The sequence below is a fragment of the Botryllus schlosseri genome, chromosome 3 (assembly GCF_051294905.1).
Source record: "Botryllus schlosseri isolate E-star chromosome 3, Bs_hap1, whole genome shotgun sequence".
Classification (NCBI taxonomy): domain Eukaryota; kingdom Metazoa; phylum Chordata; class Ascidiacea; order Stolidobranchia; family Styelidae; genus Botryllus; species Botryllus schlosseri.
In genome coordinates, this window is record NC_137238.1 from 12,761,580 (window position 1) to 12,787,786 (window position 26,207).

The 26,207-nt window shown below is 39.7% G+C and overlaps 1 protein-coding gene across 2 annotated transcripts in view; it reads right to left on the minus strand.

The window, feature by feature from the left end:
• LOC145435801 (uncharacterized) overlaps positions 1-26,207 on the minus strand; it is a 51,657-nt gene that overhangs the window by 16,439 nt on the left and 9,011 nt on the right. For both annotated transcript variants that reach the window (XM_080313073.1, XM_080313074.1), the window contains exons 4-13: positions 24,836-24,907; positions 22,498-22,569; positions 20,331-20,402; positions 18,763-19,599; positions 18,349-18,386; positions 16,292-16,319; positions 16,110-16,226; positions 6,051-6,119; positions 5,787-5,855; positions 3,605-4,468 (exon numbers count right to left, since the gene is read on the minus strand). In XM_080313073.1, coding sequence (XP_080169199.1) covers positions 3,605-4,468; positions 5,787-5,855; positions 6,051-6,119; positions 16,110-16,226; positions 16,292-16,319; positions 18,349-18,386; positions 18,763-19,599; positions 20,331-20,402; positions 22,498-22,569; positions 24,836-24,907 — 2,238 coding nt within the window. The remainder of the gene's footprint in view (positions 1-3,604; positions 4,469-5,786; positions 5,856-6,050; positions 6,120-16,109; positions 16,227-16,291; positions 16,320-18,348; positions 18,387-18,762; positions 19,600-20,330; positions 20,403-22,497; positions 22,570-24,835; positions 24,908-26,207) is intronic.

The window sequence follows — 26,207 nt, forward strand, 5'->3', positions numbered from 1 at the left end:
GACAAACACACCTGACAATTTGGTATTTGTCGTATTGACGAGAGTTTGAAATCGATTACAACGAACAGTGACGGAAATATACACAGACTACCGGTTTCAGAGTATACCCCCCAACAGTCGTATCACATCAATATCATCGGTTAACCACATACAATATGCTCTTGTACACCGAAATGCGTGTTTTGGAAAATTGGACAATAGGCTTCGATAGTTCTGTGATGTCCGGGTTCGTGCTTTGGATTTTCCAGAGTCAAAATGTCTGAATAAAACACCTCCTCGACGATGGTTGGTATGTGGATAACGGTGTTCGGAAAACGGTTGGATTTATGTCACCCATCGCGATAACAATTCCAGGTCGAGTTTTCCCCCGCATGTTTACTATATTGTGTCTTTATTGGTCAATGTATGTCTCGACATTCAGTTTGAAATCGGAAACCCTGATAAAGTATGTAACCGGATCCGGATATCAACTCTGAATCGATAAACCAATGAACAATATTCAAAGTAAACATGTTACACCCTGTGTTTCCACGAAAAAATACCATCCAGACATACGTCGCGCTTGTTTGCCCACACCAGAATACGCGTAAATGGAGGTGTGTGACATTGCGTGCAATGTGTTGGTATACAAACATCGGGGAGTAAGCCTTTGATCCACAGACATTATCATAGCCGGTAATTTTGATGCAGATCGAATGTCATCACACCCGATAACAATGTCATACCAATAATATTTCCTGATATCCCAAATACACTGCGCGGTTTGTACCAAGGTTGAATAATTTTCCAATCAAGAACATTTCAGACACGCATAGTTTTACAAATTGATGTTTTAATAACCATGGTAGTGAAAAGTTGGTTGCTGTCATAATAACCTTTACCAAAACACCGAGTCTAATTACCGTGAATAATTCAATATTCAAGTCATGGTCGAGCATTACAAATATACGTCATATGTCAAATCACTGTGTCAATCCTTATATTTACAGTATGATAACTTTCAATGTAACACCGGCGTTTGATCGTAAGAAATGAATTCTTAATTATGTTGGTCAGACTTTCAAATGTCGTATATTCAAAACACATGTTAATCTCAAGTCACCTGTCTTACAAAATATATCGAGTAATAATACTTTGTCTTGCAGAATATACCGCGTAGTAATTCCTCTTATCTTACAGAATAGTAACGACTTTTAAAGTTGAATAAAAAAGATGTGTCGTAGGGATATGAATACAACCGAACTTGTTATGGATTTTAGGTTTTAGTGTTGGTATGGACTCGTGTATGTTTGGCTGCTTTTCATACTGATACTGTTTGAGTTGGTTGGGTAAGTTACAAACGGATTTACTTGATAATGTTTTTGTGGTTGACTCTTTGAATATGGTAAGATGGTAAGATGTCGAGACGTGATACTATTTCCGTACACTCAATTACAACAAAACATAACCAGATAACTTGTTCAAGATTTCTTTAGCTCCAAATCAATATGTGAATAATCAGTTATTGTGACAAGCTGAAATGTCGTACCGAAGTTGCGAGCGGGAACAGTGGGCGCTTGTGTAAATGCGAAGACAGCGATGGTGGTCGTGTGAATAAATTAATCTGAAATACAACGGAGTGAAAGTTTACCCAGCCTGTCTGGCAATCCTACTTCAAATCGCGATATGACAAAGTAGGTTGAAATATTTCGATTCAACTCATCGCATTGCAACTCGATCGCGTTATGTGCAAGCGGTTGTCAAGCTGGAAATGTTTTCAACAACGGGCAATATTTCATTAATTGACTCTATTTTGTGTAGTAACACATTAAAATATCGCGATAGTATTTACTGAAACTGACAAACGGAAAACCAACTCGCGAATACAGTTGTACGGTTTCATTACTTGTTTCAAATCAATGTGCGTATAATTTCGAAATATGGGTGGGTTGAAAGTTGGTAGTCATGATTGTCAATCTATTTCAATTCACACTATGTCAAAGTTCAAATATTTCATTTTTGATTATCTCAGTTTACCTGTGGTACATCTGACGAACGGATTTAAAGTTGGCAAATTACCAAAATGATTGAATATTTTCGGGTTAGAGATAGTTGGTATTGATTCTATAAGTGTTAAAACAGCGACGTGGAATGTGTGAATGATCCGGAAACGGAGTTGAAAGTTGGTCAAGTCAAGTAATATTCAGTTTCAAAAGGATTAGACTCTTAAAAAGATTCGAGTTATACCAACAATTGACAGTTTGATAGTATTTAAGTCGCCGCCGTTGTGGTTCTGTTATTCGTTACCCTTGTCAGTGATCGTATGATTTTACAATTATTTCACGCCTATTTGAGTATGCGGTAACCGTACAAAAGATTAGGGTTAGGACGGAAATAAGTGGCAATTTGTTGCTATTCAAGTTACCGACACTGGCGGTTCTGTTAGTCGTTACTTGTTAAATATTACCAGCGAAATCAAGTTCTGTGACAAACTGATTACTAAAATTTCACCGCGTGAGCGATCGGTATGCCTGTAACACCAAGTCGCGAAAGATGGTTATGTCTGAGGTGTTATCTTGTGGGCGATCGTAGGATTTTACAAATATTTCACACCTTTTTGAAGTGTTAGTATGTGAACGCGGCTATTGTAGGTATTTGAATCGCCGTCTACGTCGGCTCTGTGGCAAACTAATTACCAAAATATTACCAAGCAAGTGATTCCTAGATTTAGCAAACTATTTCACACCTTTTTTTTGCTAAAAGTACGACATGCCACCCGCAGTCAATACCGAAAGTACGAATCACCGCCACGCCCATAAGAACACATGGTGAATCAGTAGAGACCCTGTAAGAATACATGACAGACGAATCACCGCCGCAGCCTATACCTGAAAATACGACTCACCAACGCCGCCTATACCTGAAAATACGACTCACCAACACGAGTATTTCAATACGAATCACCGCCGCAGCCTATACCCGAAAGTACGAATCACAACCACGAGATTTCAATACGAGTCAGCACCGCAGCCTATACCCGAAAGTACGAATCACGTCCGCGTCCATAAGAACCCATTACGAATCACGGCTGAGAGGGGGGTCTGAAAGTACGAGTCACCACCCCGGGTTTTCAATACGAGTCACCGCCGCACCCATAAGAGCCCCATGCAAAAAAGCGCGTCATGCGAGCGATCATATATACTACTAACTTACCTGGCATAATGTGGTCTGAGTCGTCGAATGGTATCGTGTATAGGCTATTCATGCATTACTCAACCACGCAAATGTAGAATTTTGATTGACAATATTACGTCACGTGACGAAATAGGTTCGTGTTCCCGTTCGCGTTCATACAAAACATTTCAAATGATTCGCGTTCACGTGAACCAGAACCTTTCGCGGTTTCGGACAATCCCTCACAATAACGATGGTTTCGGAATTCGAATTTGACAGATTTTGAGCTTTCAAGACCAGCACTATACGTTTCTGGTATGAAAAACAGATTAAACAATACACTTAATAACGCTCATAGTATAAAAATGACATTGATTGGATCAATGCTGCGACTTTACATATCAACAAGCAACCATAATGAAAATCAGAATGCGGTAATCCGTAAACTTACCTTGAAAAAATTTGTTTTCGAGTACTTCTCTGGAAGTAGGTCTTTCTTCACGGGTGTTATTTAGCATTGCTTTAATCAACATTAGAAGTTGATCCTGCTTCTCCGAAAAAGGTTTTTCAAATTTTGGGATATCAGTCAGAGAGGGCTCTTTACGTTCCATAATTTTGACGACACAACAAATACCATCGTCACCATATGGATGCTTTCCATTTGAGAAAATGAAGTAGATGTTGATGCCAAGTGGAAAGATGTCAGTCTTAAATGAAACGGTCACATCTCTTTTTTCAGCGGTGGTGTTCCTTTCCATACCCGATGTTGTCTTCTCTTTGACATATGTCTCGGGAGCTTTGAATCCATGTGTTCCGGCTGATATATGAGTCACTTCACACGAGGTTTCGCCAAAGTCCACCGTTCTACTCAATCCCATGTCCGTGACTTTTATTTTTTCACCGCAATTTGAGATGAGAATGTTACGTGGCTTGAGGTCACGATGAACTATGTGATTGTCATGTAGATAGAGGACAGCTGTGACTAGCTGCTTGGAGAAGTTATACGATTTCCCGAAATTGAATGGTTTTCCCTGGTTATGTTTAACATAGTCAGACAAGTTTTCTGGGCAAAGTTCCATTGCGATACATATTTCTGGAATTGTACCCTTTTTCTTACTGACATCATAAACTGTGACAAGGTTCTCATGATTCAGTGTCAAAAGTAGCTTGGCCTCTCTCACAGCTTCGTCACTTTGATGAAGCACTTTGATTGCCAGATCTATGTTTTTCGCTGTACATTTTCCTTTGAGAACAGTTTTACCCTCCCCAATATACATGAATGGGAATAATATGACTATCGTCTCCGATAAATCACCTGAAAAAAAGGAGATTTCGAAATTCATTCATTTGTTTGTCATGTACAATTTACAACGGAATGATTGGTGAAAGTATATATTTCAAATCAGTAATATAATGCTAATGTTATTTACCACCATAGTATGTCTAATGTCTCTATGGTAAATTAGAATTCAGAACAACGAAGGACGTCTTTGGACGATGATTTACTAACTCTGTACAGCACAATTCTCCCCAATATCCTTTGCAAAAGTACCCTTTTTACGATCGTGATGACTAGATTTATCGATGATGTACTTGCGTAATAATCATTAGTAGTGATCATAGTCATAATCACGGCTGGTATTGTTTTGGGGATACAAGCAGTTTGAAGTTCACAGAATATAATGTGCAGCAATCATTAAAACGTCAAGTCGATTTCATGCTTGAGAATTATAAGTTAGGGCGACCGGGGACAATTGTAACCAAGGGCCAATGTACCAGTACAGCTGTAAGCCATTAGGATCAAATAATACCCTTGATATCTGAATGTGCGCTAGCTACTTCAGCTACGCCATCAGCATAGTTATAACTATAGTTGATGAGCCGAGCCTATATGCAAGGTTGCCATCGTAATGGACCCCAAAACAGGACAACCGAAAAATTAGATTAGGTCCAAAAGGACTTGAAGAGCCGTGCCGTGTCATATCACATTTTATACTTCAGACCAGATGTTATCTGAACGAGATGGATGTTTGATTACAACCAACTTGTTGAATCCACAGGGATGGACCAAACTATGATTGCGAGAGACCAGCGAGGTGAATAAGTGGTTAGGCACTCATCTAAATTAGACACGACCACTTATTTGGGTTTTCTCTGCCAAATTACAGGTAAAAGAATCCGCTATACACTTTCTTTGAGACTTTATCTCCAAGTAACTTATAATATATTTTGATTGTAGTCGAGGAAGTCTTTCTTGATGCTGGATTCGTTCACCTGCGTTCTCTAATTGTGCTGCTTTTATTTTATTATGTGGCACCAGCTCTCAAGTACTAAACTGTTGGAGTTGTTATATACTTATAATGAATATAGCAAGTGGCGAATGTAAAACTTGTACCATGAACCATGGTAACTTTGTTATCTGTCGGTCGCAATTCCCCACATGACAATTTGTGAGAATCGCGTTGCCTTTCTTTATAATTGACAAAGATGTGTTGCATCGCCTTGATTGCAACTGCGATATCGAAGCTAAGGTTCTGAAGTTTTTTTGATAAGTAAAAATTAGACATTCCGCGAAATTTATTGAGAAAATTTTACTAAAACTTAACAGCAAAGAAGTCCTCAAAATATCATACCTATGTCGGAATCGCCAGGAGTTGAAACTGATGGATTTCTGTAACAGTCTGTAGAATTTCGTGATTCTTCTGAAAGACAAATAGTGACACTTTTCGCATTAACGTCTTTTGCGTCGCACCTTCGTATGCACTTTACATTTACACAAACATATCAGGCAATAAAGAACAGAATGTGAATATAATATGAATATGGGCATATATTACATGAATATTATCGAATGATTTTTACAGAAAATATTCATGGTCATTTAGCAATACCAATACCTTCACCAACTGCAGGATCGTTTCTGTGAGTAATGTCATCAGAAGGTTTTCCGTAATCATTTGGTGAAGCTGGAAGAAAGAAAAATAAGCGTCACTCGAATCAGCTCATTTCTAGCACTCAATCTTTTCTCATATTAGCCTACAGCAGGGGTGTCAAACTCAATTCGGGTCGCGGGCCGGATTCAGACCTTCAAACGTCTCGCGGGCCGGATCAGTAAAATGTGCTTCAACACACATAAAATGAAGTTACTGTTTTATTGCATACACATACAGTTTACTGAGTAAACATACTCACGTTAGGGGGATACGCTACCCCTCGAACGGCAAGACTTTCAAAAATTATTTGTTTTTGATATTTGTTCTGTTTGATGTCATATTCCCCGCACCTAAACCTTCTGATGATCGGATAAGTGTGTTCTGGCGACGGACAGACAAACCGACGGACCTGTGGGGCTCATGCACTTTCGAACCAAAGTCACTACAGCCATACGGAGAAAATAACTTTAAAAACCGAAAGTACGCGAGCCCCGTCCTACTCAGGGTTCGTTAAATCAAATTTTACCATGACGCCCTTTGGATGTGCGATTATCGCCCAAGCCGATCTATTTGATGCGCACTGGGTATCGTGGTATAAATGAAAGCGGTTGAAGAACTGTCACCCACGTTATGGTATTTACGTTGCCACTTGGCTCCAAATTGCAGGAATATGTCTTAATCAATTTTAAAGTTATGGGTATATGACTGATTTTTCACGTCGAATGGTAGATTAGCCCTTTAAATCAATGACACAATCATGTCCACACAAAATGAAGTGGGGTCTATTGGAACAATATTTTTGGAAAATGTACACATATTGACAATTGGACGCAGAACAAAAATCGACCGAAAATGAAATTGAACGAAAGGTAAGGGAGGGTGACCAACCAGATTTGTAGGTCGAACTAACTGCGCTCCCGTATTGCCGCTTACTCTTTGAAACTTGACATCTCTTTTCCTTAACGATCGCCTCAATATTTGGATGCAAATCCTGACTAGCAGCACACTTAACGATGTCGTTAAGATGTTTATTGTTAGCGTAACCGCAACACAGTGGCCATAACAATGACCCGTTGCGACTCTCCGATTGTTCGAACAATGCCGATATTTCAGACTTGGAGGACGGATTCTAGGTGGATCAGTGCCTTATCATTATTTTAATTCATATTTTCGGAATCGGTGCAACAGTAGCTTTCGGTCAGGACCAGATTCAATAATTTCTGCGCTCGGGAAAATAGCTTTTGGATTGCCAGAAATCCTACAGTCGCTTACGCAAAACAATTCTCCACTCCAGCCTCGGCGAAGCGGAACGAAGCTGCAAAATCAATCGTTGCCGTTCCATGTTTAATTTCTATAGTTATATGGTAGACCAGCATGGACGTCATTTTCGCTGATGAATGCATCGAACGGGCGATGATTTAATCCGCGCGATCTGATGAAATTAACGGTTTTCACAACCACACTCATAACATAGTTCATCATGAGAGTTTTGCAGCATAATGCTTCCTGGTGCAAAATACAATGAAAGGAATATACTTCTTGTCCGCCGTTCGCGATACGTACATTACCCCGAAATTTCGTGGCCAAGCCAGTCTTCTTTCCGACCATCGACGGCGCACCGTCAGTAGCCAGGCTGATGGCACGGGACCAGTCTACCCCCTGTCAAGCGCTCCAACGAGTGAGATGAAAATATCACTCGCTGTTGTGGTGTCGGTCATGGGCACGAATTGAAGAAATTCCTCAGTAATTTGTAACGACGGATCGACACCCCTAATAAATATGACCAGTTGGGCAACATATGTGACGTCGATGCTCTCATCGATCGCCACTGAAAATGCGATAAATGATTTAATTCTGTCTTTTAATTCGCTTTCCATGTCATTTGATAGGTCAGCTATTCTATTTTTGCGACCGTGTTTCTTGAACGGCTGATATTGGCAAATGCTTGCCGCTTTTCAGGACACACTACCTACGCAGCCTCCAGCATGCACGTTTTTACCACCTCTCCATCATAATATGGCTTGGATGCCCGAACCAACTCATAAGAAATAAGGTAGCTTGCCATCACAGATCCTTCAGCTATATCTCGGCGGCGGGTAAAAGTGGATTGCTGGATCTTCATGCGGGCCTTAAGTTTTTTTTATTTCGTCACTTCGTAACTGTCCTTCAAAATCTCCGAATTTATTTTTATGGTGAGCTCGTAGTGGCGTCGAATATTATATTCTTTGAGGACAGAAACTTGCTGATTACAACCAAGCATACTGGTCTCGCGTCCACCTCTATGAATAAAAAACTTTCGGTCCATTTTTGTTTGAATATTCGGCACTCGGTGTCCACTCTTCTAATTTTCCCCATTTTCGGAATGTGGATTTCCTTGCCACGAATATCGTGATATAATAGTAACTGGGTCGGTTAGGAATATGACTGTCGTTATGTCGTTACAATCTCCAGTGCCCCACGGCGAGATAAGAGCTCGCAAACTAACAAAGTGTAATTTCATTCGGTCGTCACTTAATTGTGACTATTACCAGCGAGATGCGTATCATATTACCACCCGGCAGATGCCAGTCACTCAAATTTGCGTACAACTGTGTACTGTTCATTCCTGCCGATTAGCAGCATTCATACGTAACAATTGAGAGCAACGCGCTACAACGCATTTGACTGATTGCTTTCGTCATGTTATATAATAAATACAAAGCACTGCTAAAACTGAGCAATCTGGGCATGCTTATTTTTCAATTATCCAGAAATGGTCTCGCGGGCCGGATGAAATGGCCTCGCGGGCCGGATGCGGCCCGCGGGCCGTATGTTTGACACCCCTGGCCTACAGTATTTGCTAGTTTCTCCAGTTTGTTAGAACAATCAAAACCATCCCATATCAACGCACATTAAAATGAAAATTTTCGTTTGCTGCATGAAAGTCAAACTCCAACGCCAACATTCAAGTCTGCCTATGAGCGATTGTGCAGACACGAACACCGGCGAGTAGAATAACTATAGGCGTGTTCACCCCATTGTAAATGAATGCCGAAGTCCTGTCAGTGCACTGGAAATGCCCGGAAATTATATCGCGAGGATACGATTTTTCGAAAGGATGACCATTTCCCAATTTGCGGAAGATTTTGGTTTGTTCCAGTGTATCCAAGCCAGATTTAAATTCACATTTTCGTAATCAGGGCGATAGCTATAATATAACTGTGTCTGTATGCGAAGGAACCATAACTTGCGGTTGTTATCTGAGTGAACAGCCGTGCAGTCACGTGGCTTGTATCCATAATACCCAAGCTATAGTTATATACTCACAAACAGTAGTTTAAAACTAATTATTAGCAGACGATGACCTTTTTGCGGAATAATTATCGCTTGGCAAATATTATTTTTTTCAAAACAAATCGCATAATATCTAGACTACAGTATAACATTGAAACTGTTTCGGAGAACTATACTACTTGCCCATATGACCCACAGTTTGGGAACCACTGTTCTATTCAATCAGCTGTACCCCGGAAAACTTGACAAATGCCGGTCTTGTCCATCAACGGATATATTCAACAGGCGGCAAAATGACCAAAAAGTGTGGTTCATTTTATGCAATGAAAATTACTAAGTATGTCATCGCTTATTACATAGCGAGGTGCGAAACTTCGTTACTGCGCTACACAATATTACATCACAATTGGGGAATATTTAAACAACTGAGATGAGATTTTATCCATTCGTGGTAAATCAGATCAATGTATAAATGACCCTGTCAGGATTCAGCAATAAGCTCGGGATAGTTGGGAGACACTGGTACATATCAATGCAGCAAAGTCAGTAAAAACCAGAATATCATGGAGCATGGTCTATTCCAAACCTGGGCAAAGTGCGGCCCACGAAGCTATTTTTTGCGGCCGGCGAAAGGTTGCTTGGAATTCAAGACACAAAACTTGCATTTTGAACGACTACAACCGTAGGCTGTATCAACTGAACAAGAAATTGGTTTACTTTGAAGCCTGTTTATTAATATGACACGGTTACGTTGCCTACGCACCTCGCATGCGTAATCCAGATCAAAACAAAGGCAATGTGGCAAGGTATGAGTAGCAATTAAAGTCACTATTTCTATATAGCTTAGTTCAAACCTTCTTTGACGCCATTGTCACATTACGCATTATTCGGAATGTGTTTCAAATTGTTACGTGATACGCTTCCAATTCCCTAATTCGTAAAACAAGTCAACCAGTGCTCGCGATTACTATTTGACTCATCATATCTATCAACCAGGGCCGTAACAGCACTTTGTCAGCCCCCCCCCCAAAAAAAAAAACGTTGTTCTTGGGCCCCCAATATGAGGATTAACCGAACTTATGGGGACAAAAGCCCCCCAGACCCCCCTAAGGCTGTATGCTGTTGACCGCTACTTTCCATCTACTTTGGGCTACAGCGCGAAAGTTTTCGATAATTCATGATAAAATCGGTCAATAACAAGGGGAATCGCATATATATATTTCTATCAATTTCTTGTCCTCTCTGCTCACGTAATCAGATTTTCCGGTGGACACGAGTGAGGTGTCTTGAAAACTGTATCGCCCGTTGGTATGACTCCATAACATGATGTTATTTCGTGACCTCCTGTCTGGTATATCAAAAAATATAGAATCACCCAAAAGTAGGCTGCTAAACTAAAAGACGCACACGATTTCAAATTGGTATTTCTTCACTGGCATATAATTTTTCCCTGCGGGATAGTATTTGTCTTGTGAGGTTCAGATTGCCAAGACAGGAACATTCGGCGCCAGTCATTTAGGCGCCTATGGACAATTAAACCTATATGTATTTTGTATATATAACGAAGTTTTCGGTCAGCATAAGGGCAGCCCTTTTCGGACAAGGTTTTCTCGCTGCCGATCGTTCTGGCACACTTCTTGGAGTCGCATGTTACATGGCTTAAAACTGTATATGTCTTGGTGCATCGTGGCGCAGTAATGGCCAACGCCGATACGCCCGTGCGTATTTTAACTTGGGGGAAGGGTACCCTAAAATCAAGATACTGGCCAACTTGAAATCGCGTTTAGCGTGAAAATTTTTTGAAAAAGTTGCATAAATTTTCAAAAAATACTCCATAATTTATGCTAATTCACGAAATAATCCTGGGCCCCCTTCGAGCTCGCCCCCCCTCAATTGAAGGGTTTGGGGTGCGGCAACTATCACCCCTAAATGATCAACGGAAATGTCAAAACAGAAATCCGAAAACTGAAAGTCAAAGGTCTAGAGTAGCAGAGCACTAAATATTTGTATGCTGGAGTCAGGGGTAAACCCGCCCTTTTAGCTTTTGCTGAGCATGTCGCCGAGATTAGGGATTATTTTTAAAGTCGGTATTATGAGAAAAACTCGAAACACTCGGTCAAGGGACGGCGCAGTTCAGAAAAACTGCAAGCTTCGCTCAACATCAAGGCTATTTAAGCTGCACACTGCTCGGAAGGCAGCGACCAAGAATATAATCTTTGTGCTATTGCATATACATCAGGGGTGTCAAACATACGGCCCGCGGGCCGCATCCGGCCCGCGAGGCCATTTCATCCGGCCCGCGAGACCATTTCTGGATAATTGAAAAATAAGCATGCCCAGATTGCTCAGTTTTAGCAGTGCTTTGTATTTATTATATAACATGACGAAAGCAATCAGTCAAATGCGTTGTAGCGCGTTGCTCTCAATTGTTACGTATGAATGCTGCTAATCGGCAGGAATGAACAGTACACAGTTGTACGCAAATTTGAGTGACTGGCATCTGCCGGGTGGTAATATGATACGCATCTCGCTGGTAATAGTCACAATTAAGTGACGACCGAATGAAATTACACTTTGTTAGTTTGCGAGCTCTTATCTCGCCGTGGGGCACTGGAGATTGTAACGACATAACGACAGTCATATTCCTAACCGACCCAGTTACTATTATATCACGATATTCGTGGCAAGGAAATCCACATTCCGAAAATGGGGAAAATTAGAAGAGTGGACACCGAGTGCCGAATATTCAAACAAAAATGGACCGAAAGTTTTTTATTCATAGAGGTGGACGCGAGACCAGTATGCTTGGTTGTAATCAGCAAGTTTCTGTCCTCAAAGAATATAATATTCGACGCCACTACGAGCTCACCATAAAAATAAATTCGGAGATTTTGAAGGACAGTTACGAAGTGACGAAATAAAAAAACTTAAGGCCCGCATGAAGATCCAGCAATCCACTTTTACCCGCCGCCGAGATATAGCTGAAGGATCTGTGATGGCAAGCTACCTTATTTCTTATGAGTTGGTTCGGGCATCCAAGCCATATTATGATGGAGAGGTGGTAAAAACGTGCATGCTGGAGGCTGCGTAGGTAGTGTGTCCTGAAAAGCGGCAAGCATTTGCCAATATCAGCCGTTCAAGAAACACGGTCGCAAAAATAGAATAGCTGACCTATCAAATGACATGGAAAGCGAATTAAAAGACAGAATTAAATCATTTATCGCATTTTCAGTGGCGATCGATGAGAGCATCGACGTCACATATGTTGCCCAACTGGTCATATTTATTAGGGGTGTCGATCCGTCGTTACAAATTACTGAGGAATTTCTTCAATTCGTGCCCATGACCGACACCACAACAGCGAGTGATATTTTCATCTCACTCGTTGGAGCGCTTGACAGGGGGTAGACTGGTCCCGTGCCATCAGCCTGGCTACTGACGGTGCGCCGTCGATGGTCGGAAAGAAGACTGGCTTGGCCACGAAATTTCGGGGTAATGTACGTATCGCGAACGGCGGACAAGAAGTATATTCCTTTCATTGTATTTTGCACCAGGAAGCATTATGCTGCAAAACTCTCATGATGAACTATGTTATGAGTGTGGTTGTGAAAACCGTTAATTTCATCAGATCGCGCGGATTAAATCATCGCCCGTTCGATGCATTCATCAGCGAAAATGACGTCCATGCTGGTCTACCATATAACTATAGAAATTAAACATGGAACGGCAACGATTGATTTTGCAGCTTCGTTCCGCTTCGCCGAGGCTGGAGTGGAGAATTGTTTTGCGTAAGCGACTGTAGGATTTCTGGCAATCCAAAAGCTATTTTCCCGAGCGCAGAAATTATTGAATCTGGTCCTGACCGAAAGCTACTGTTGCACCGATTCCGAAAATATGAATTAAAATAATGATAAGGCACTGATCCACCTAGAATCCGTCCTCCAAGTCTGAAATATCGGCATTGTTCGAACAATCGGAGAGTCGCAACGGGTCATTGTTATGGCCACTGTGTTGCGGTTACGCTAACAATAAACATCTTAACGACATCGTTAAGTGTGCTGCTAGTCAGGATTTGCATCCAAATATTGAGGCGATCGTTAAGGAAAAGAGATGTCAAGTTTCAAAGAGTAAGCGGCAATACGGGAGCGCAGTTAGTTCGACCTACAAATCTGGTTGGTCACCCTCCCTTACCTTTCGTTCAATTTCATTTTCGGTCGATTTTTGTTCTGCGTCCAATTGTCAATATGTGTACATTTTCCAAAAATATTGTTCCAATAGACCCCACTTCATTTTGTGTGGACATGATTGTGTCATTGATTTAAAGGGCTAATCTACCATTCGACGTGAAAAATCAGTCATATACCCATAACTTTAAAATTGATTAAGACATATTCCTGCAATTTGGAGCCAAGTGGCAACGTAAATACCATAACGTGGGTGACAGTTCTTCAACCGCTTTCATTTATACCACGATACCCAGTGCGCATCAAATAGATCGGCTTGGGCGATAATCGCACATCCAAAGGGCGTCATGGTAAAATTTGATTTAACGAACCCTGAGTAGGACGGGGCTCGCGTACTTTCGGTTTTTAAAGTTATTTTCTCCGTATGGCTGTAGTGACTTTGGTTCGAAAGTGCATGAGCCCCACAGGTCCGTCGGTTTGTCTGTCCGTCGCCAGAACACACTTATCCGATCATCAGAAGGTTTAGGTGCGGGGAATATGACATCAAACAGAACAAATATCAAAAACAAATAATTTTTGAAAGTCTTGCCGTTCGAGGGGTAGCGTATCCCCCTAACGTGAGTATGTTTACTCAGTAAACTGTATGTGTATGCAATAAAACAGTAACTTCATTTTATGTGTGTTGAAGCACATTTTACTGATCCGGCCCGCGAGACGTTTGAAGGTCTGAATCCGGCCCGCGACCCGAATTGAGTTTGACACCCCTGATATACATTGTAGTGTAGTGGTTTTCGAACTGGGGGGCATCAGAAGGGGGCGCGAAGACGAAGTTAGATGGAAATCTTTTTCGCGCTTCGCGTGATTTTCCCAAGCTTTTAGTTATTGCACTGTGTATTATCAAACTTCGATATTTCAGAATTCTCTCACCAACAGCCATAACATTCCATGTCATCAAACTATCCATTGGGATTGCTAGCATTCTGGTTGCCCTGTTTAATATTTTGTATAAATCATGAAATGGGGGTCGCAAAATTTGTCACTATCATAAAGAAAGGCGTGCCTAAAAAAGGTTGAGAACCACCATTTTAGAGTCTGAATAGAAAAACGTGGATAGGGGTTGCAGAGAGTTAAAAATGTATCATGTTTAATATTGTTTCGAATCATGACGGGTAATAGAGTTTTTTAATCAACCGTCACTTTCTCATTGCCTCACATCAACACATTCACTGAGCAGCATTTATTACCAATGTAATTTAAAAATTAAAATTAAAATGCACTACAGACTATATTTAAAAATTTTCACTCGGCCCGCCTACGTATTTTCTACTTCTCATTTGGCCCCTGGTTTACTCAATTACCTGGCTGAATGACGATTTCTCCAGGAATAAGACTCAATGCATATTTTTGCTCAAAACAGTTGTTTTTATAGATACCGTGTTACGTAATATTTTGAACAAGTTTATGCATGCGTCATACACTGGGGCAATTATTGTCCCGGCGGGACAAACGTGAAGCAGAAATACGATGGCGGGCCGAGATAAATGTTTTGAGTTAGACTACGTTCTGCAGCGTGCATTTTATTTCGAAATTGAAAGCAGTGAATTACATTGTGAACACATGTCGCTAAGTGGATGCGTTAATATTAGGCCGCAACCCTAGCTCTTCGTGACTTGGTAAAATAGCCTTGTGGTTTTGCTGCGTTTGCTGGCAGGCCCGCATATCAGCCGATTGTATCTATTCACTACATGATTTTTGCCATAATGCCGACTCAAATTATATTCCTTAAACACGGAGACCTGCTCAGTGCTCACCATAAACTAAAAATACCGGCTCACGGTTGGCTTTAGTAAATAAAAATTTAGGTGTTCAAATCTTGTTGGAATGTCGGCCTTCAGCCGCATCTTTCATGGCTTGACATAAAATCGTTTGTGAGTGATGATGACCGATAACCACGTGCACTGATTGTATTAGTTTACGAATTACGATTTGAAACTCATAACGTAACAGTTTAAAGTTCAGACCTTGCAACAAAAAATATTGATTTGAATTTGAATATGAAGACAGTGACTATTAGCTTTAATTGTTACGGCATAATTTACTATATCGGCTTTATTTTGAACCTGGATTACGGAATCACGGAACATAAATAAAATAGATTCCAAAGTAAACGCATAAGCGGATCAGTTTATACAGTAGTTTTTGTTCACGACTTCACGCCTTAACATTGATAAATATATTTTATAGTCTAAATTCCAAAGAACTTGTTGCGGGGCGCTCAGTATCGCGTCGCAGGCCGCACAGTGATAAGGTCTGCGTTAGAGAGAATAGTGCAACGTACGAATGGATAGTCCTGTGATGTGTCAATTTACCGTAATGGTTATAATGATATACCATGAGCAATCCATTTCAAAGTAATAAAGTTCTATGAACTAGAATCTTGAATATATGAGCGTTAATTCACTGGAAATTGCCTACATTTTAACATAATTCCCTGTCAATAATATACCACGATATAAATGACTCGATCTGGTTACGAGTATACCGATTTGAAACCAGATCTGCTTACCACTTTGCGATGTAACGGCTTCCAGATCACGACCAGAAGCGACCAGACTGTTGGACTCTGCTTCCAACAGATCTTCTTGATAATGCCCGCGGTTGTCAGCACTGACATTCCCCACCACTATAAATCCAGAAGTAAAATCCTGCACAACACGCAGATTAATCCAATTAATTCCAGTCTCTTACCTAATTCATGTCCAGCATCCACCAAATCCTAAAATTGAAGCGTACCGTCTATGATCAACGATGAAACACATTCATCATGTAATTTCTACTTCTAAGAAACGCGATGACACCAACATTAAACCTTCAAATGAAGCACTACCCATATTAATAAAATACCCAATTATGCTGTACAAAATATGAAACAAGACTCCCCTCAAAAGAGTGGCATTATAGTATAAAACAGAGGTCCAATAAATAAGATCGTAGAGCATTGTGTCAACCACTTGAAGTTCTTTGAATGTTGCAGCCACACTTGGGCTGCTCACTATTTTTTGGACTTCGATTGACTATTCGGAGTGTATTCGTGATCTAAATAACTATTTATAGAAACAAACAACATCTGGCTATTAATTTTTTGCGGAATTTTAATGGGTCTAGTTGTCTAATTTCACTAAAATAGAGCGGAATACCAGTAGCTCTAATTCTAATTGTTGTCTAATTTTTGAAATGTTCCTATGCTCTAGTTTTAATTCTAATCTAATTTATTATTTTCCTTAAAATGCCTCATCCTTGACCGTGTCATTAACAAGAATATCACTGTGGCGAAGAAAAATCCATTGCCAAGCCGCCATAACATTACTTACACCGTACAGTCATAATAGTTATTGCGACAGAAATATCGATGCTGGAATATTAGCTTGTAGTCTGCGAACACCATTCTAGTTTCGATCACAATAAGAACAGTAGCAAAGAAAAAGAGATAGTTATGACAGGCTTGATCCCTTTCATGCCCTCGACTACACAAATAAGAAAAGGATGATTGCTTCAGAATGTATATTAGAGGATGAAGTGGGAAAATATTTCGCAGCAGAGAGAGCATGGACTGTGTCTAGGTTGCATTTAAAACAAAATTCAATTTAAAACAAACATGTTTAAAACAAGGCACTTGAAAATTTCTAGTTGTCCTAGTCAGCGGTCAGAGCTGCAAGGCTAGCTTGGATATAAGGAGGTTAAGAGCCGTGGTTAGAAAGCACTGCTTTGAATAGTTTTGCAATAGGGGCGTGGTCTGGACAGCCATACATTAATTATTCTACCGGTGTGATGCACGGTTCAATCATCTTCTACAAACGGAGAAGATTTATATCATTTGAGTATTTTTATTATTCAATTCTGAACTTCTTCGACGATAACATGACGTCAGGAACGTGGATCGCTATGTTTAGAATTTAAATTTGTTAATGTCAGTGTGAAAGTTGATTACTCGTTGATGAGAAAGATGACAACGTGGATTTGTTAACTGCGTCGTGATACAGGTGCCACTAGGGTTGCATTTTAAACAAAGGCCTTTAAAAACAATTTAAGTCTTAAAATCACGTCATAATTGTATAAATACTTTTCAAAAAACATGTTGTATAAGCCTAAAGGCAATTACTGCCCGATAGAGCCGATGTATACGATATGGGATGGTCGGAACCCTCAAAATAATCTGTTCAACAGCTATAGTACGTAGATATTTCATCAAAGAAGCTATATTTACCCTATATTTTCGATTGTCAATGTCAATCCACTATGACGTCATAATTGAATATTCGTGACGTAATGGCTTAAAAAACAAACAATAAAAATCATGTTTTAAACAAGGGCTTTGTTTTAAACTTGTTTGTTTTAAATTGATTTTTATTTTAAATGCAATCCTAGGTGTCACCATGTTTTTTTCTGATGAATCAACGACCCGTGCAATGCTTAATTAGGGTTTCCAGGCGACCGATTTGTCGAGGGCGGCGAGCTGAATTCGATGGAGAAATTGGTTGTTGGCAATACAGCGACTTGTTCTACAATTCTATAAACTTTTCCCAAAACCTTACGGATTAGATTTGTCCGATATAGATCCCCTAATGCATCTTTCGTTTTTGTAGGACAAATTAAAGTAAAAGTATTTTATTATTGTACTGATAAATCAGCATTTATACCATATAATATCAGAATTAGAATTTAGGATTTGGAAAGGGGTTACGACCTCCTAACGCCGCATTCATACACCACTGACTCAGGTAATTTAAATATCTAGTCCTTCATACCTGATCGCCTTTGAAATGTTTCACCTGATTTGGAGCATCTAAATATATAAAAAAAAATGAAGAACAAGAGATAATGCAAATGTGGAACAATTTTGATGTTTCAATATACAATGAGTCCAAAAATGGAATAATTAGGTATTTCTTTTACTACTAAACTACTTGATTTATCCTGAATGGATCTGTATACCATACACCGGAATCACGTCACGTAGCAATTAAAAGATTAAATCAGTCGAATTTAATTCAATCCAATTCATTCATTAGCAGGAAGGCTAGATAAGATCAAAATTTCCATAATATCACCGAATCAAGGTCACATTAATGTTTGGTGTTTGTATAAACATAGGCCCGTTGCTGCATTCTCACGAATCTGGAATTTTACTCAAGTCATCATCCCTACTGAATGGAGCATACCTCTGAAAAAAGGATCTTGAAGCATTTCAAGCGGTACGGGGCGTTCTTCGGATTTGTAACTGAGCAACCGTCTAATAAGACGCAGCAGTTGCCTCGATTTCCTCGGGTATGGTTCCATCAACCTCTCGACATGGGAGAAGTCGCAGGGTTTATTATCTATTATGTTCATTCGATGTCTTTTACTATCTGGTCCGTATGGATGTGACCCATATGAGAAGAGCATATTCATGACTATTCCTATAGAAAATGAGTCGGAACGAAATGAGTATTCGGGTTTTACACCGTGGACTTCGGGGGCTTCAAATCCTTCCGTGAATGTATTGACTGAGCTCAAGGTAGCTCGTGATTGGTCTTTCGGAAGCTGCTTACTAAGGCCGAAGTCGGATATTCGACAGTTACCCTTTGGAAAGATGAGTATGTTATCAGGCTTGATGTCACAATGCATAATACCCTTTTCATGAATGAACGCAACACCTTTCACAATTTGCTGCGAATATGATAACCGTATTTCAAAATCTTGCATTTTCAGGTGTGTGTTTTGATTTTCAGTGATAAATATGTGTAAAGTTGTCAAACTCTTTTCCATGACTATATAAATGAAAGGTATGGTGTCCTTTATGTTTACGTCGGCATCATGCATCACAACAACATTCGTATGGGATCCTAGTGTAAGCAAATGTTTGATTTCATCATGGTTTTTACGATTATAGTTAATGATTTTGACTGCAACATCCCGCCAAGCGGTAGGGAGTTTTTGCTTTCCCTCAAAGACACGTCCTCCTTCTTTAAACGGTTTTTCCCAGTTGAGATGAATCTTTCCATTCAGTTTAGACCACCCTGAAAGAAACAAGTTTGTTGGAAAACAATGGCTACAACAGTACTGCGTTTCAATGTCCGAAGCTGCTTGAACGTTAGTAGCAAACCGGTGAGTCTGTGATATGATAGGAGTAATTATTAGAAAATCCCATTCATGATGGCGAAATGTATCACGATAGAGTAGTTTCATAGACTCAGAGGGGGTCATACTACTACTTTCTCCGAGCACTCTAGTCGGTTTCGTCCACTTCCAGTACTTACTCAACTGGTGCGTTTTAGATTCTTTTCACTACTATTTCAGCAATTTGATGTGAAACTACTTACTCTGTACTTCTTCCAAACCATTACTCGAAGGCTACACTGTATTACTACAAGCAATGTGCCGAGTAAATAACTGGATATATTGTCGCAACGCATCCGGCGTAGAAGCATATCTTGGCCAACTTGTCCTAAATATGTCAAACGTTGCCTAACTGTGCCTGTCAGTTGGCAAAGTCACTGCTCCATTTGATTATGAAGAATAACTGAAGTCAGTCAACTTGCACGTGAAGTGGTTTTGATCGTGCTTTATACCCTTCATTTTTTTCAGATGACAATTTTCCCTCTTGATTTTGATACTGCAGCAAATGTCCATAATTTGTTACTATTGGCCTTCATTATTAAAATCGATATCTTAGTATAGTAATGATTGGCTACATAAAGCAAAATCTCAAATACGTTTTGAATAAATAATTATTTAGATCAAGAACTACCTTTCCCATCAGGAGGATTCTTTAAGGAGTTTACATCGGTCTCCGAAGAATTTTCTGCGGATTTCTGTGCATCTTAAAATGAATTTCCTACTATAATATTAAATTGAAAATGGATCGCCAAGCGGTAAAAGCATAATGTATGTTCCGCCATCCACCATGTCTTACAAATCAAATTGTTCGCAAAATAATCCACCATGGAGTGAATATAATCAGGTCATAGCGCAAAACTGGGTCTATTGGTAACAGTCTGATTGAACAGTCGACATGTGTGCTAATTGCCGTCATGCTATGTTCTTTACTTTGGATGAGGGTCGTAAAAACCGATCATACTTCATTTTTCTGTTTAAAAGTTCACAATGATTGCAGTTCGTCAACCCAGCTCATGTCGGCATGGGAATTCCTTTTTCATTTGAAAATCTCTCACCTCTATTTTTAGCCTATTCGTCAATTTGATTAATATCTCGTATTCGTTTCTATTTGAATCTGCGTTTTATTGCCGACATTAATCCTCGAAAAGTGACAGCTTTAGCAGCTTCGGGTGAATAATACAATGTGACTTCATTATTCAAGTTCAATGTGATGTTCTGTACTCGTAAATGTACCAACATTGCAAAATCAAAATATTGGAATTCGTGATTGGCCGAACACAACGCGACATGATATGGATTCCTGAAAGAGCAGTTCCGAGTTTCTAGAGCAAGGTTGTGCCCTTCTGCTGACTGTTTCTCTGGGTCGGTAGTTTTATCAGTTTGAACTGCTCCGGACACACAATACTCAATACGAAGGTTTCACTCAAATACCAAAATCAGGTTTCAAGAAATGCACTATGTTCTGTAAAACATTGTATGCAACCTATTGCAGAAACGCATATGAACTAAGAGGAAAGTCCTGATAAATGTGTTGTAACTGCGCCGCACGATGTCCCAGTGTGTCTTTCATTGAAACAGTCTCTCCTACGTTTGGTGGAGATTTAAAATTCATTCCAGAATTGCTCCTAACACTTGAAACTACCGATCAAACTTCACTATCATATCACTTTCAAACGTTACCACGCGATAAAAGATCTGCTACTAAGTCATAATGTCTCTTCGCGACGATAAATCCTATAAGTAGGTGCTACGTGACTGAGAATTGTGATTTCAACTTGGGCGCGACCTTTCGTAGAATTAGTCGGACTCCGATTGACTCGGTGACAAAATGGAAATGAGTCCAGTTGACACGGGTGAAATTTTAAAATCAGAGAAGGACTTGTGACTCAGAACGCCGTGATTTGGTTACAACCATGGATGCTACAAACTATTCGCGTGTCACGGGGAATGGTAATGTATCAAAACGTAGCGTAGCGTAGTTTATTATAGCATATTTCACTATCTAAGCAGTTTGTTATGGCAACCATTGGCACTATGTTGCCCTCTAATATATACGTAATTACATCGCTGGTCAATGGTCATCTTGGGTCACTTTATCCATGTTCCTCCACCCATCCAATTAAAGGTGCGAAATAACGCAGTGGTGCGCTCCAATAGGTTATGGGGCGATCAGACATTTCTGTTTACTTGTTATTTCACCATCTGTTTAGTTACTTGTTCCATATGGCTAGATTGGTTGGGTAGTGATGGCTGCTTTGCAAACGTGTCAGAAACACTTTTGAATTGTTATCGTAAGTATTGTGACCTGTGTGAATGCCGGTAATGTTGTACGCATAGTGAATCATCGACTATTGAGGATATATATTTCAGTAGCTCTCGGTTTTGTATCGGGTAAATTTGGTCTCAAACTTCGTTTTCAATTCGGATTTTAATCTGGCTGATTGATGACAGAGTGTGGATATTGCATGTTTTCTGTCTTCCATTTCATAAGACGGAAGCGTTTTACATGGTTCATTCGAGTCTATAAATATGAATTCATGACGATGCTAAAATTGCCAAAATAATATCTGAAAAATACCCAAAATAACACGGCCTGCTTATAGTGCATTTCTGCAAACTGGAAGTAGCCTTTCGTGATTTATATGCAGGAAAAATGTAGCTGAAATGGTTTCCTATAGAGCTCAAAAATTTAAATTCATGTCGTCGTAAATCGCCTATGGTAAAGTAATGGTTAGCTACAGAAAGTAAAATATCACAACATGCTGAACGATGATTTAAAATAAGAACATAGGAACTACCTTTTCCAACGGGAGAACTCCTCGAAAATTTCACATTAATCTCTGAAGGAGTCCCAGATTCGTTCTGTCCATCTTAAAAGATAAATACTACAATCGAACATTCTACCCATATTTATAATAATAAATTGGAAAACATATCACCAGCCGTTACAATACATTTTTACAAAAACGCGGCGAACATCAGTTCCACCCTCTAGCAACTCTAATATACCAAATTCACTGCGGAATAATCCGTTCGTGAGCGAATATACGCTCAGGCGAATATGAAAACCGTTCAATAGATGAACACAACAGTAGTCTTCAACCATTTTATAGCCGTGGCTCACTTACTTACTGATTTGAAACTATTCCGGGACCCACAAAGGAAAGTCCTGCTCCAAATATTCACAAATAATTATATATTGCTGACGAAAGAGGGAAAATAACACTAAGTCATAAGTAAGGCTGGGCACAATGATTCGAGTACTTGAATCTGAATCGAGTATCAATTTTAATGATTCGAGTCGAGTAGTAAAAGTATAAAGTAAAAAGTACTGAAATTATACGCTCCTTGCCACTGACAGTTAATTTATCAACGAGAATTATAGTTTCGATACTAATTTTCACTGTGGAAGCCCTGAAACCTTGATTGCTCGTATCGTGGCGTACGATACATATAGTACAAAGCTACATATGTTACTGGAAATAGCACATTTCCGAAGTCATGATCATCCCACAACATTGTCACCTGGTGCAATGAAATCGGTATGGTCGAAAAATACCAAACTATCTTTTATGAGATGGATAACAGGCATTATATTCTTGGTTGTTACATAAAATATACATATTTGAACTTTGACATATTACATTCTTTTATGACGTCATAATGACTGATACTCGATTACTCGACTCGACTCGAAGCATATTACGTGATTCAGAATCGAATCACTCAGGTACTCGATTTTGCCCAGCCCTAGTCACAAGACAAAATGTTTTATCCTAGAGAAATATGTTCTATATAATATGTTTTATTGTGACAAAAAAGCATGTAAATTCTTTGTTACACCATAGTGTGTAACTTGCTCCTCCAGCATAGTTTTGCCAGACATCATTGTGACGCCACAATGCCAAACTCCGTGACAATGCAAAATTCGAGGCTAATTGTAAGGGGTTTCAGAGCCATGAGCGTGATAAAATTGATATTTTTGCAGTGAGTACAGCGGCAGCTTCTGAGTGATACCCCCGTATAGTCAAATTTAGCGCTCGGCAAGCCGGTCAAAACTTACCGTAAAATTGTCTTTGGCCGTATGAAAAGTATGACGTAACCCAATTGCAGCGAGCCGTGAGATTAGACCTATGTCCCTGATAGCGGTGACGAAAAATTTCATCACTTTCGACCAAGCCTCAACTACACGGCCTCATTTCCGGTATTGAGCATTTCATCAGTCATTAGCTTCCTTAATTATTTTATATGACGGCAGTGACCATTTTCTCGCAATGCGACATGAAAGACACAATACGATGTTATAAGCAGATCGGAGGATGTCGAAACAACCAAGTTAGGTATCTCAATTTAACACCCGCCTCGACCCAATGCCCGAATAAACAAGATCTTGATTTTCTGATATACTTCAATGTTACACACTTTTCTTGCTCTTTTCATTCGCCATTCATACAATATTTTTCTGGGATTTTCAATGCAAAGACGCAATAGCAAGAGAGACGACAATGCAAAACTTGCTACTGCTAAGAAACAAGCCGGGGTCTTCTGCGGCAATGGCTTGTCCATAGTGCACCCCCCTATACGATTGAAATGAAACTTTCCAATAAAATGGAACCCCACAAGTAACAAGTAACAAGTTTCCAAGTATACGCATGTATGTTTTGCCAACGTCCACTACTTTTATATTTTAGTTTATAGTTCTACGTGTACTTTGGCAATTTTTGAAGTCAAAATACCTACTTTTACTTCTTAAAAATCATGGCATCAAGTTGGAGCTCTATTACTAGAATTATGTTGTTCTAAAAAATTATGCTTGGTAAACACTTCATCACACCTTGTATTACTGTGTCTTTCAATGGAAAATGTCACTCATGCATCTATAGTAAAACTTAACCCGTATTTTCAAATTCTGGAAGCCATGTGACTTGTAAGTAAAGTGGTTTGGTGGTGCTTCACAATGCATTTTTTAAAATGAATATATAATATCTCCTAATTTAGATACCGAGGAAAATATCAGGAAAACAAGTTAATATTTTGCTCCAATAATAACAGAATATCGCGGTCAATTACATTGGTAACGACATAATGGTCCACAGAAGTAAAAATATCACATACATGCCGATTAATTTATTTTACCTGTGCCATCCGGAGGACTCCTCACACAGTTCACGTTCATTTGCAGAGACTCTCCGTGGTCTTTCTGTTCACCTAAAAAGATGAATTCCCTAATCGGACCCGCTGCCAGTTAATGTACTAATACATTTGTTTTTAAAAGGCATGAAACAGTAGGGGTTCCGTGAGCCAGTCTCAGATGCTCCGTTGGAGGTCACTCACAAAAGTGGTTTGTGATGATACGCCCGACTTGTTCATCATCGGTTGCAGACAAATTGACCCGATCAGTACTGGAATTTTAACTACTGTGGGGGTATGTATACGTGCACGTCTAATGCAGTGGCATACGCAGAACATGACGGGTCATTCTGAGACGCCAATTTTATCTCCAATATATTTATAAGCTTTTATTCAATTAAACAATTGGTATCACGTTATTGCGTTTCGACTAAATAATAGAATGGCTGTTGCCAAGGGAAAGCATCCCATGTCTGAACTGGTATCTAAAAGACATCAGCGTAAGGCACACTGATTTGCAATGAATATTCATGATGATGTTTACGTTTTGTGTTTAAATTGTACTTTACTGGTTTTGTTTTGTTCTTTCAACACAATGTTGCTGCATGCTGTGCATCAGTATTCAATTATAAAGTATTAGAGGTGTATTGGGGTGGATTTATTATGATTCAGCAAAACTTGTGGGGCTTCCGAAGCTTGCAGATAGCGTAAATGTTTTCCAGATAAGCACAGGATGAGAAGCACCGAGCAGAAGCTAGCATTTAAAATTGTGCATGGGTCAGAATGTTCCACCATGTACCATGCACCATACATGTTAAATGCTATAGGCAAAATAATCAATTACCGAATCCAATCAGCTGGATAACTCTTGTATCGTAAACATTTGCTTGAACATCCTATCTTTTCTATTAATTAGCGCAAGGATATGTTCTCTACTTTCGCGTTCATGTACTCGAGCACATAATGATTACAATTCGAAAGCAAAACGAATTTGCTAATCATTTGAAAGGCGCTCTTTAAAAGGGCTTAGTATTTAAATTTTGTGCGGACCGAAATTAAAGATAGGCTCGTGTGAACTATTTGGCAGCAGTAATTTTCTTATGGAGGATACCGTATTCAGGCTGCACCGAAACGATGGCAAACGTAGAAATTATGGATGCATCTTTAACTTTGCTTTCATTGCATTTAAGAGCACAGACTTTTATTGCAACTTGCGACACATAGATGTATATATGTATATTCACTCAATCACCATATTGGCCGACCGAGAGCTCCTATGGCGCTACAGGGCTGCCCTTACAAATGCCTTCTGATCTGATATAACAACTGAATGGAGATTTATGTAACACGAACAGCGGTGTAAGCAAGTCACAAGATT